General features: G+C 39.2%; 1 protein-coding gene across 1 annotated transcript in view; it reads left to right on the top strand.

Moving 5' to 3' along the window:
* The first annotated feature begins 4,514 nt into the window (after nt 1-4,514).
* LOC143788840 (uncharacterized) overlaps nt 4,515-13,912 on the top strand; it is a 75,185-nt gene continuing 65,787 nt past the window's right edge. The window contains exons 1-2 of the mRNA XM_077278751.1: nt 4,515-4,812; nt 6,219-6,307. Coding sequence (XP_077134866.1) covers nt 4,515-4,812; nt 6,219-6,307 — 387 coding nt within the window. The remainder of the gene's footprint in view (nt 4,813-6,218; nt 6,308-13,912) is intronic.

The following is a 13,912-nucleotide window of genomic DNA, read 5'->3' as shown; positions in this document are numbered from 1 at the left end:
TGCAAAACACTGTGCTAATATTTTTTTGTATGACTATATGTACAATAGGGTTGAATGGACTGAACAACAACACACTATAATAAGACTAACATTAAATATTTAACCCCTTCATGACGGAGCCCTTTTTCGTTTTTGTGTTTGTTTTTCGCACACCTTCTTCCCAGAGCCATACCTTTTTATTTTTCTGTCAATATGGCCATATCAGGGCTTGTTTTTTTGCGGGACAAGTTGTACATTTGAAAGACACCATTGGTTTTACCATATCATGCACTCAAAAACTGAAAAACATTGCAAGTGCGGTGAAATTGCAAAAAAAGTGCAATTCCACAAACTGTTTTTTGGATTTTTTTTTACCATGTAGAGTATCCATTTTTCATGATCTCGGGTTGGGTGAGGGCTAATTTTCTGCGTGCTAAGCTGACGTTTTTAATAATACCATTTTCTATAGTGCCCTTCTATCTACCCATTTTTTACAGATGTATGAAATCTCCTTGTAAGAAATCATCATAAATTAGACATAGTATAAATTACTGTAACCAATCATAGCATTGCTTGCTATACATACAGTACAGACCAAAAGTTTGGACACACCTTCTCATTTAAAGATTTTTATGCATTTTCATGATGATGAAAATTGTACATTGACATTCAAGGCATCAAAACAATGAATTAACACATGTGGAATTATATACTTAAAAAAGTGTGAAACAACTGAAATTATGTCTTATATTCTAGGTTCTTCAAAGTAGCCACCTTTTGCTTTGATGACTGCTTTGCACACTCTTGCCATTCTCTTGATGAGCTTCAAGAGGTAGTCACCGGGAATGGTCTTCCAACAATCTTGAAGGAGTTCCCAGAGATGCTTAGCGCTTGTTGGCCATTTGCCTTCACTTTGCGGTCCAGCTCACCCCAAACCATCTCGATTGGGTTCAGGTCTGGTGACTGTGGAGGCCAGGTCATCTGACGTAGCACCTCATCACTCTCCTTCTTGGTCAAATAGCCCTTACACAGCCTGGACGTGTGTTTGGGGTCATTGTCCTGTTGAAAAACAAATGATGGTCCAACTAAACGCAAACCGGATGGAATAGCATGCCGCTGCAAGATGCTGTGGTAGCCATGCTGGCTCAGTATGCTTTCAATTTTGAATAAATCCCCAACAGTGTAACCAGCAAAGCACCCCCACACCATCACTCCTCCTCCTCCATGCTTCACGGTGGGAACCAGGCATGTAGAGTCCATCCGTTCACCTTTTCTGCATCGCACAAAGACACGGTGGTTGGAACCAAAGATCTCAAATTTGGACTCATCAGACCAAAGCACAGATTTTCACTGGATCTAATGTCCATTCCTTGTGTTCCTTAGCCCAAACAAGTCTCTTCTGCTTGTTGCCTATCCTTAGCAGTGGTTTCCTAGCAGCTATTTTACCATGAAGGCCTGCTGCACAAAGTCTCCTCTTAACAGTTGTTGTAGAGATGTGTCTGCTGCTAGAACTATTTGTGGCATTGACCTAGTCTCTAATCTGAGCTGCTGTTAACCTGTGATTTCTGAGGCTGGTGACTCAGATAAACTTATCCTCAGAAGCAGAGGTGACTCTTGGTCTTCCTTTCCTGGGGCGGTCCTCATGTGAGCCAGTTTCTTTGTAGGCACCTAAGTCATGCAGTTTTAGTAGCCTGTTATACACTCCCTGACAGAAGTTATGTCGCTTATCCATGTTATGTAAATAAAAGCTTATAAATTATTCTTTTGAAAGCTGAAACCCTCCGAAATGTGGTTTAGGTTAAGAAAATAAATTGGCATCAATGCAGAAATATTGATCAGTTAATGGACAAAGAATGGTCAGATTTTGGCAAGACAAAAGTTTTGTCGCCTGGTCATATAATGCACCTAATCCTAGTTTACATCCTCACCTGTGCTCAGTAAATGATCGGTTAATTACTGTGTGTGTGTATAAAAAGAAACCCAGCACCCCAAACCTTCACTTGAGCTGCAACTTGAGCTCCGACAATATGCCAAAAATCCACCCTGCGACCAAAGCCTGGATTATCAAGAGGCTAAAGACCAGATCCACTGCAGAGGTGGCTGGCACCTTTAATGTGACTCAGCATCAAGAACAAAGAATTAAAAATAAGATTTGAAGAGACTGGAGATGTGTTTGACAAGCCCAGGTCTGGCAGACCCCGCAAGACAACTGCTCAGGAGTAACGTTTGTTGGTTAGAAAATCCAAAGCAAGCCCCTCTTTCACTGCAGCAGAGCTCCAACAGGCCTGGTCACCTCAAGTCCCTGTGTCAACTAGAACAGTTTGTAGGATTCTGTCTCAAAATGGCCTCCATGGTTAAATCAGTGCCCAGAAGCCAGCACTAAAGAAAAGGCAAATAAAAAACCGTGTGGCATTTGCAAAGTCCCACAGCCTGCTAAACAGATGGATGCTGGAAAAGTGGCAGAAGGTGGATTTCTCTGATGAATCTTCCGTAGAATTACACCACAGCCGCCGCAAATACTGCAGGAGACCTACTGGAGTCCGTATGGATCCAAAATACACCCAGAAAACAGTTAAATTTGGTGGTGGAAAGATCATGGTCTGGGGTTACATTCAGTATTGGGGTGTGCGATACATTTGCAAGGTGGAAGGCAATATCAATAGCCTTAAATATCAAGAAGTATTAGCTACCTCTTATATTCCAAATCATAAAAGGGTCAAATTCTGCAGCAGGATGATGCTCCATCTCATACATCCATCTCTACAACAAAGTTCCTCCAGGCAAAAAAGATCAAGGTGTTCAAGGACTGGCCAGCCCAGTCACCAGACATGAACATCATTGAGCATGTTTTGGGTAGGATGAAAGAGGAAGCTTGGAAGACAAAACTAAAGAATCTAGATGAACTCTGGGAGGCATGTAAGACTGCATTCTTTGCTATTTCTGATGACTTCATTAATAAATTGTATGAATCATTGTTGAATCGCATGGATGCAGTCCTTCAAGCTCATGGAAGTCACACAAAATATTAAATATGACTCTAATAGCACCACAACTTCATTCACCAATGTTATGCAACATATATTTGTATTTTAAGTTAATTATTTGTTTGAATATCACATTACTTTCTGTGGGAGACAAAACTTTTGTCTTGCCAAAATCTGACCATTCTGTGTCCATTAACTGATCACTATTTGTGCATTGATGTCAATTTATTTTCTTAACCTAAACCACATTTTGGAGGGTTTCAGCTTTCAAAAGAATAATTTATACAAACAATGGATAAATTTAATGTCAGGTTATAAGCTTTTATTTACATAACATAGGTAAGCGACATAACTTCTGTCAGGGAGTGTACTTGATGGCCGGCACTTTAAGAACAGTAATATGTGAGCTCCGGGCACAGGTGCACAGCATGAAGAAAAAGGTTCCGTACATTGTCCCGTAGAAGCGTCTTTCACGCGAAACGGCCATCGTCCTTCCCCGCATTCCTCCTGCACCTGTCTTTCCCATGAACTTTGTCCACAGACCTACTATGGTTCAATAAAGGATTTCATTTACACAGCTCATGGGTGAGTGCTGCATCTTTTTTGCTCTTTTATTTTTTTAGTTTCTTTGTAGCGCTTGACGGTTTTTGCCACTGCACTTGGGGACACTTTCATAGTTTTCCCAATTTTTCGGTCTGACTGACCTTCATTTCTTAAAGTAATGATGGAAACTCATTTTTCTTTACTTAGCTGCTTTTTTCTTGCCATAATGCAAATTCTAACAGTCTATTCAGTAGGACTATCAGCTGTGTATCCACCAGACTTCTGCACAACACAACTGATGGTCCCAACCCCATTTTTAAGACAAGAAATCCCACTTATTAAACCTGACAGGGCACACCTGTGAAGTGAAAACCATTCCCGGTGACTACCTCTTGAAGCTCATCAAGAGAATGCCAAGAGTGTGCAAAGTAGTCATCAAAGCAAAAGGTGGCTACTTTGAAGAACCTAGAATATAAGACATAATTTCAGTTGTTTCACACGTTTTTGTTAAGTATATAGTTCCACATGTGTTAATTCATAGTTTTGATGCCTTCAGTGTGAATGTACAATTTTCATAGTCATGAAAATTCAGAAAAATCTTTAAATGAGAAGGTGTGTCCAAACTTTTGGTCTGTATTGTACATGGACAAAATTGTTGGTTCCCTTCTGTTAAAGTAAAAAACACCCACAAAGGTCAATGAAAAAACTTGAAACTGTCAAAAGTAATTTTCTATTTAAATTTACTGAATATCAACTAATGAAAATCAGACATTGCTTTGAATTGTGGTTAAACAGAAAAAAAAACAATGAAAATGGCCTGCACAAAAATGATACTATCCCTAGAAAAGATTGATATAATTTGACCAACAGAACATTATAAATTAAAGTGTCTTCTGTAATTTAGCATCACAACATCATAAGAGTCCGCAAACTTGTAATCAGTCAGCCAGCTTAGTTGAAGGGTGAAAAGTAGTCACTGTGCTGTTTGTTAAAATGGTTTGTACCACAATGAACATGGACCAAAGAGAGCTGAGGAAAGAGTTGTTTCAGGAGATTAGAAAGAAAATTATAGACAAATATGTTAAAGGTAAAGGCTATAAGATAGTCCCCAAAGAGTTTGATGTTCCGCTTACTACAGTGGCACATATTATTCAGAAATTTAAGATCTATGGGACTGTAGCTGGCCTCCTTGAATGTGGGCGGAAGAAGAAAATTGATGACAAATGGAAGAGATGGATAATACAAATGATAACCAAAAAGCCCAGAACAACTTCCAAAGAGATTAGAGGTGAAGTCCAAGGTCAAGGTACACCAGTGTCAGATTGTACCATCCGTCACTGTCTTGGCCAAAGCGAACTTCAAGGAAAATAACTGAAGAGGAAACCATTGTTGAAAGCAAATAAAACAAAATGAGATTGGAATTTGCCCAAATTAATATTGACAAGTGACAAAACTTCTGAGAGAATATCCTTGGGACAGATGAGACAAAACTGGAGCTTTTTGGAAAGTCATTATAGGATCTATGCAAAATGAAGCATACAAAGAAAAAAAACATTGTACTTACTGTGAAACATGGAGGAGGCTCAGTTTTGTTTTGGAGCTGATTTGCTGCATCTGGCACAGGGTGTCTAAAATCTGTGCAGGGTACAATAAAATCTCATTACTATCAAATCATTCTGGAGTAAACATGCTGCACTGTGTCAGAAAGCTTGGTGCGAGTTGCAGAACATGGGTCCTGCAACAGGATAATGATCCAATACACAGAGCTAAAAAAAAATAATCAAAGAATGGCTAAAAGTAAAGCATTGGACTCTTCTGGAATGGCTTCTATGAGGCCCAATCTAAATCCTGTTGAACATTGAAAGGAGCTGAAACAAGTAGTCTGGAGAATGCGCCTTCACACCTGAAACAGCTGGAGCAGTTTGTTCATGAGGAGTGGTTCAAATACCTTTTGACAGGTGCAGAAACCTTATTCAGAGTTAGAGAAATTGCTTGTTTCCAGTAATTGCCTTAAAACGATTGTGCAACAAATTGTTAAGTTAAGAATACCATCAATTTTGTCCAAGCCATTTTCATTAGTTAATAATAATAATAATAATCTTTATTTTTATATAGCGCTAACATATTCCGCAGCGCTTTACAGTTTTGCGCACATTATCATCACTGTCCCCGATGGGGCTCACAATCTAAATTCCCTATTAGTATGTCTTTGGAATGTGAGAAGAAATTGGAGAACCCGGAGGAAACCCATGCAAACACGGAGAGAACATACAAACTCCTTGCAGATGTTGCCCTTGATGGGATTTGAACCCAGAACTCCAGCGCTGCAAGGATGCAGTGCTAACCACTGATCCACCGTGCTGCCCCCTAATTAGTTAGTTTTTTTATGTTTCCATTGAACTATAATTCAAAAGCAATGTCTGATTCTCATTAGTTAATAATCAGTAAATTTAAATAGAAAATTACTTTTGTAAGTTTCAAGTGATTTCAATGGCCATTGTGGATTTTTCTTTCTTTAACAGAAGGGTACCAACAATTTTGTCTAGTTCTGTATATGGTTTTTACCACAACGGTCACTACGGTAAATACATCATAACCTTATAATCCAGTTAACAGGCACAGTTTATGAGCTTTATCATTTAGAGGTATGTCATGTTAACATAATAACATAATAAAAGCATAAAAATAAAATAATCTTCTTTGCGTTATTAGGTCCTAAACTAGAGAATGCAACAGAGAAGCAAGAAGCACGACACATTGATTCACCTTCAGAGAAAATCAGCAGCATACAACCTGCTCAGGTAAATAAAAGTTCTGTTTTAAGTAGTGTTCCAACCCATTAACAATGAAGGTCCATGGGCCCATAATAAAAGAATACCGAAAAAAAGTGCACCTACTCTGTGATGGGTGCACTTCATCTGCTCTTGCAACTGTGTTCACCTTTAGACTGCTGGCATGGTGGCGTTTTTTTACAACTGAATCTTTCATGGGATGTTTTCTCCTGGATAATGATCTCAGCAGTGCTCCCCCCCCCCCCCAAAGTCCCAATTTACGCCCAAAGTTATTAATAACTGCAGAAATACCATGGACAAAGCTGCAGATAATAACACTGACTCATGATGAGATAAACAAATATCCGGTAACACACCTAAAAGTCCATGATGCAATGTAAATGACAGTCACCACATGCCACTCAAGTTCTGTGTCTCCCTTTTCCAGCACCGCTAAATCTCTCACCAAAAATTGTTTTGTCACATCGGAACAACCCCAAAATTTTAGCACAACACAATATCTGATAAGTTTTTTTTGCCTATGCTGAAACTTCTCTTTGAAGCAAATGAACCAAAAAAATCTAACGTGAAATTCAAATGATTATCAGCAGAAGAAGGAAAGTTATGACCTGCTAAACTTAACCATATTTCTCAGGCTCTGCTATGAATGCAAACAGCACAAAACTAAGTCATATAATAAGCCTAAAACGTGAAGTTAACTTGATGTAAAAGAATTATTCACTTGAACCATTGATATATTTTCTATCCAAAAATGTATGCGCCTTTTCTCCACATAAACTCCCCAAGTCTCGATTGCCAATGTTATGTCGAATTCCAAATGTGTCATTACCAAACTTTCTTCCAAACCAGCTAAAGGTCCAAGAAGCCCAGGAGCAAAACTGACTAAAAACATCACAAAAAACATACTTCCAGCCACATTTGTAAACAGTTGTAAATCTAAACTTGATCCTTCCTCTTCCTTGCACATTGCCATACCATTGAACATCTGAAGGGAGATATGCTACATTAACAAGTCTTCTCTCATAGAACGAGCAAGAAGTATAAAATACATTGGCCTTACCACACCTTGTGTCACCAAGGATAGATGCGTGGGAAAACATTGCCAATTGGAAAGATATGGCGATCACCAATAAACTAAGAGGAGACTGGACATGACTCATGGTGGAATTTTTTGCCTTTGTAAACTGATCAATTATTGACACTAACTGAGGTGGTTTGGTATCTAGAAAGCTGAAACTATCCTAACTGCATCTTTTTTATATCTAAAAATAAAAGCTGTATCAAAGGAACTTCACTTTTTTTCCACAATGAGACCCCTCATCATGCAAATAATGCACCACTGATGCCATGCCTGTCTCAAAATGCACCATTCATTCCAAAAATAACAAAAAGTCTAAATAAAAACATGAGTTGGAACAACCACTGGGCAAGCACTTGTCTACATAGAAATCATACTCTAAATCACAACCCAACAGGCCAGATGCACAGGCAAGAGGCAAAACACTGACTGAATATCCGATTTAGGTAGTAACGCACCAGTGCCAAAGCAGCAAACCCACGTGAAACGATGTATATGACACGGGCATCTCTTCTTTTGAAATCTCATCAATGACTGAGTCCTCAGGAAGATATGACACATGATGAATCAACCTAAACTTACCTGACCCCTTTTTTGATGGACCAACCCAAGAGGGGATACTCTTAAATTAGGAAATGGAGCCTCTGCAAATGGGTTGGCATTCTAACTGTACTTTTTTGATCAATTAATCCATAGCAACATCTAGGTGTTAATGATCTGATTTCGAATTATTGGACAAATTGCAATACAGCCAGAAAACTAAACAGTATGAATAAACCACATGAAAACCCTTCAGTAAGAATATCTGTTTTCTGCCTGTCTACGTGGGTGTCATTTGAGCCATCGTGATCATGGTCATTGCTGTAACAATTTTGTTTGATAGAAGTAAAGATGGGTGAACCTGAACAGTAAAGTTCATCGTCTATACTGAACACCTACTGTTCGGACATGGACACAGAACATGGACTTCACCAAGAACACCGGGTGTTTGTTGCGCTGTCATGTGCTTGAAAGCATGGTAAACACTCCTGATGATCGGCGGTAAAATCATTAACACAATCAGATAAATGACAGAGTGTGCCCGCAGCTGTAATCGGAGGTAAAAAGTTTACTTCTGGGCAATGGCATCAGATGATGGGACTATTGCTCCCATCAGCCTATGCCTTCTGTCATTAATAACAGCGAGAACAGGCGATGGCTGATTGGAGTATTCATCAGCAGCTACCTGGACGCTAAATAAATAATTAAAAAAAACGTTGTGGGTTCCCCTGTATTTTTAATTACCAGCCAGGCATAACTGACTGCTGCAGGCTGCAACACTCAGCTGTCAGCATTAGCAATGCTGGTTATCAAGAATAGAGGGGTCCCCACACTGTTTTTTTAAACAAGCCAAGCTAAAGCAGTCATCTGGGGCTGGTATTCTTAGGCTGGTAAGGGGCCATTGATATTGCCCCCCTAGCCTAAAAATAGCAGCCCACACATCTATTAGCTGTGCCAATTCTGGCACTGTGCCTGGCTCTTTCCATTTGCCCTGTAGTGGTGGCAAGTGGGGTTCATATTTGTGGGGTTGATGTCACCTTTGTATCGTCCAGTGACAAAAGACCATGGGTTAGTAATGTTGAGGCGTCTATAAGACACCTATCCAATACTGATTCTATAGTTATATTGCAAATAAACACACAGCAAGTATAAAGTCCTTCATTTGAATAAAAAAACACAATTTTCCATTTTTATTTAAAAATAACAAACACAGTTATACTCACCTAATGCCCATTTCATTGAATCCCTCGTCTCCTGTAACAAAACAAAACTAAAAAAAACAACCATATCCCACATCTGTCCATCATTCTGTCCCACGCCATAATCCATGTCTGGGAATAAACTGTTTTCAACCCGGACGGTGCCGAGATGCGCCCGTCCAGGCTGAGAATCATTGGGAGAATGATAATCTAATAAATGCGCCTTTTCTGGGAGGCTGCTATTTTTAGGCAAGGGGGGCAATATTAATAGCCCTTTACCAGCCTGATAACAACTTATATGGCGTTTCTGCATGGTACAAATACTCATTATATTGCACCTATCTATCAAAGGACCTTTGGACTCATCATCATATTTATAACACCACCACAAGAAAAGATGATACTAGGTCTAATAAAGTATCAAATTGTAACAACTTTATTATTAAAATCATTTAGACAAAAAGTGAGCGAAGATGACAATACAAAGTTATATGTGAAAGGTGGCATATATTGCAAAATAATTAATGCTGCCGAAATAACTATAGCCAGCAAATACCATTCATCACCATTATGGCACCAATGGTTATTTTGGCAGCATTAATTATTTTGCAATATATGCCACCTGTCAATTGCAGTAATGGCTAGGAATACTATGTCTTCTTAGTCAGTTGTTATATCTGAATAATTATTGGTGATTATTATATGCGTTAGTAACTAGACCCCTGGGTACAAAACCTCCTGCTGTTTTTGCACAATATCCTTTCATTTATAGCTTTGTATTGTCATCTCTGTTCACTTTTTGTCTAAATGATTTTAATAATAAAGTTGTTACAATTTGATACTTCATTAGACCTAGTATCTTTTCTTGTGGTGGCTTTACTAGCCTGAGAATACCAGCCCCCAGCTGTCTGCTTTAGCTAGGCTGGTTGTCAAAAATAGGAAGGACCCCGTGCCATTTTTTAAAATTATGTGCCATTTTTTAAAATTATTTGTTTAATTAATTTTCTTTAAAAGGCAAGGGGGACCCCTCTAATCTTGCCCCCAGCTGTTAATTTTGCCTGGGTGGTTATAAAAAATACAGGGGAACCCACATCATCTTTTTTTAAGCAGCCTTCGCCTTCTCTCCGTTATTAGAGGCAGAAAACATCAGCTGATGGGTGCAGTAGTCCCATCAGCTGATGCTAGTGACCATAGGTAAACTTTTTACCTTTGATCGCAGTTGTCTGACCATAGGTAATGATTTTACCGCCGATCAGAAGCAGTGTTAGCGGTGCTGTCATACACATGACAGCGTGGCAAACACTGGATGTTCGGTCCCCACATTCAGGTGAATGGGGGTCCAGGTTTGGGTCCAGGTACTGTTCTGGTACCCGAACCCGGACATTTTTTCTCATGTTCGACCGAACTCACCAGACAAGAACATCCAGAGGTCCGCCCATCTCTAGACAGAAGTGGTGACTGGGTGCTCCCAGAGACAGGCACTCTTTGCAATGAATCTGAAATAACCTTAATTAAGAACCCAGCAGACACGAGTGTGCCACTCCCTCAGAGATATACCTGAAGCCAGTTCTTGAACATTTTTGCCAGTTTTATGATTTTGTTCAAACCTCACTCCAAAACACTCTCTATACTGAGACAATAGACCAATCATCGACAAATCCGTGTTCTAATATTTTGCCTTGTCTTAGCTTAAAGATGAGTTTTTTACAGATAGAACACTCAAAATACGGACTCCCTAATTGTTAGATTATATAAAGGCTTACCACTCAGGCAGAGGGGGGCACTTTCCCTTTAGGACAAACTGGAACATTCATTCTGCCTTTCTTTTTTAAATTTGATCAAAATATTATAAGTATCGCAAGCAATCCTTCACTGACATTTGTGGACCATGCTCTTCGACAGCAAGATTCACTTGCTGCAGCAGATGTTCCTGGAGGCCCCATGGGTGTCTCCAACTGCAGCCGTGCAGGAGGTGTTGAAGTGCAGCTTTCATTCCCTGGTGAGAGACTAGATGCCATGCCCTGCTTCTGTTTCTCTGCTGCTTGATGGTGGCGACTCTTGCCACGACATCTTCTTCTGCGTTGATCCCTTCTTAAATTGATATTGTGAGATAAAGCCTTGGAACACTATGATCCAGATTCTAAAGTCAACAAGGAGTGGCTGCAGGACATGCAACGCCAATGACAACGCTTTCTATATTGTGATGGCGATGGTGTCTTTTTGATCAACGAACATCGTGGTTGCCTGAAAGAGATTACCTATACAAGTCTATGGGTCTGGAAATCATGGACATCACACGGATGCTAACATGTGCATTCCCTGTTTTGTCCGTTTTTAACATGTGATCGATGAGAAGTTTGCAATTATTTTTTTGCATTATGAGAAAATCACTGCTTAAACACTGATTGTAAAAACTGACACACTGACACAACAGTGATGAAAATCTGATCCAAAACATTTTTTTTCTGAATACTAGAGAAATTATTGATGTCTGAATGAGGCTTTTTCTTATATTTCTTGGCCTGGACTAATCATATTCAGTAGAGATGGGGGAATTTATTCTAGTAAAATTGAAATTTACTCAAATCTCACAAAAATCCGCATTTTGAAGAATACAGATTTTTTAATGCAAAGAGTAAATACAGGGCCGTAGATGTGCTGCTGCCATTTTGCTGAATTTGCACAGCGACAATTACAGAAAAATCTGTATTATCCAAAATGCTAATTTTTGTAATTTTATGTACAATTCAATTCAAATCTGATATATTTTCATCCATCTCTACTGAATATGATTAGTACAGTTCAAGAAACATAAGAAAAAAAAGAATGATATCACCCTGAGGCCTCATTCAGATGTCAGTGATCGCTCTTGTATTGAGATCGTTTTTCATCGGTGCTGTGAGCAGGCCCTGGAATTCTCTGCACAAGCTCCGCGGCCTGAATGACCTGTACATTCGTAGTTAATTCCAGGGCCTGCTCACTGCCGGAAGTCCCAGCCTTGAGAAAACACAAGGACAGAAATACAACACGGCGGAGGGGTGGAGGACCAGTTAGCAGGCTGGCAGAGAGCAACGGGGACGGTCTTCGAGATGAGCAAAAATGTGAGAAATATTTTTACATTTTTTACCTATTACGTTTATTATACCCTGGGGACTGATAAAAACCCAAAGTATAATGAGGGACATTACATTTTTGCAGAGTAATTCTTTCCTAGTAAAATCTGCACAAACTGGCAAATTCGGAGGCAAATTTGAATTTTGTTGCTAATCTCTAATATTAAGAAATCCCCTTGTAGACTTTATTAGAGAATTAGACAAAAGAATATAAAAGCTCATAAAACAAAGAGTAGACAAATCGATGGCAAAATATAACTTTTTAATGGTAGCAGGAACCCTTTTACATATACATTTTTAAAGAAAATATATTTTTACAATTTCTTATGTAGAAACCTCTAGCTTTATAGTTTGGCGATATGCCTTAAAACATTTCTAGGGCAAGTGAAATGTGAAGTCAATAAAATAAAAAAGTTAAGCAGTCTTTTCCCTCTTCCCTTTCTAAGATAACTAAGTAAAGCAAATTGCATGTTTCTATGGCAACAAGGGTGGCTTATTGTAAAGGGTAGATCAGTCCTTCATCTTTGTTCTCTTAACATTTTCTCTGTTCCAAGAATAAATATTCTACTGAATCCTAAAAATATGACTCCTATTCCTCTCATATCAAAACTGGCTATGTATACAAAGTGATCGTTGTATATAGTTATAACTGTGAATGTTTTAGCCTCGAAGGCAGCTGTAATTTGTATTGCAAATTAATTCTATACATAATATTATAATTTCTTTTATTTACATTTTTATTATATGGAATTTGTCAGTAGAATCAACCCTCCTAAGCCATCTATATTGGCATTTAGGTAATTGAAAGCTGAAGTAAATATTACTATAATATCAGCAAGCCAATGTCTTATTACAGAGAAATCGACATTTTTCTTAATATGTAAATTAACTGTTAAGATCTATGAGCCAGACATAGAGCTCCCTGAAAATCTGCCTACAGAGCATATTTTAAACAAAACAGGGCGATACCAGTGTAAGAAATGTAGATCAGGAGAGCAAACTGTCAGTCATTACATGTCTGATACTGGTAACGCCCCCTTTTATTTTAAACAAGCTCTGAAGACAAAGATCTATGTTGGTCCCATAGATTTCAACATCTTATTTACATATTAAGAAAAATATGGATTTCTCTGGAATAAAACATCGGATAATAGGTATAATATCAAGGTATTCATTTATCTTCCTATGATCTGCATGCCCATATAGACGGCTTAGAAGGGCTGGTCCTACTTACAGATTGCCTTTAATACCTTAACGTCCAATGACAGATATATCCGACACTGGACTCCTCCCCCTGTTTGGTGCCGGCTCCGATCAGCTGTCATGTGCCCCTAACAGCCACGGGTGGAATCGCGATCCACCCACACCTGTTAACATGTTAAATGCCACTGTAAAACTCTGTAAAACTCTGACAGTGTAATTTAATATGCATGCGCAGAAAGCATGTCATTGACCCTTCCCATTGGCACCCATGTCACATGTCCGCGGGTTGCCGATGGGTTGGCATAACAACCCGGGGTCTGCAGGAGACCCCTGTAGTTGTCATAGCCGGATAGCTATGAGCGCTGACATGCGCGGACGGTGCTCATAGCAAGTGAGCATTACTGCTATATGGAGCTGGGCTGCAGCCCTGCTCTATGTAGCACAAGCGATCGGATGATTGCAGCTTCTAGTCTCCCATGGA

Source organism: Ranitomeya variabilis, chromosome 8 (genome assembly GCF_051348905.1).
Source record: "Ranitomeya variabilis isolate aRanVar5 chromosome 8, aRanVar5.hap1, whole genome shotgun sequence".
In the NCBI taxonomy this organism is placed as follows: domain Eukaryota; kingdom Metazoa; phylum Chordata; class Amphibia; order Anura; family Dendrobatidae; genus Ranitomeya; species Ranitomeya variabilis.
The sequence above is the reverse complement of the archived record's forward strand: the minus strand, read 5'-3'. Positions and strand labels throughout refer to the sequence as shown.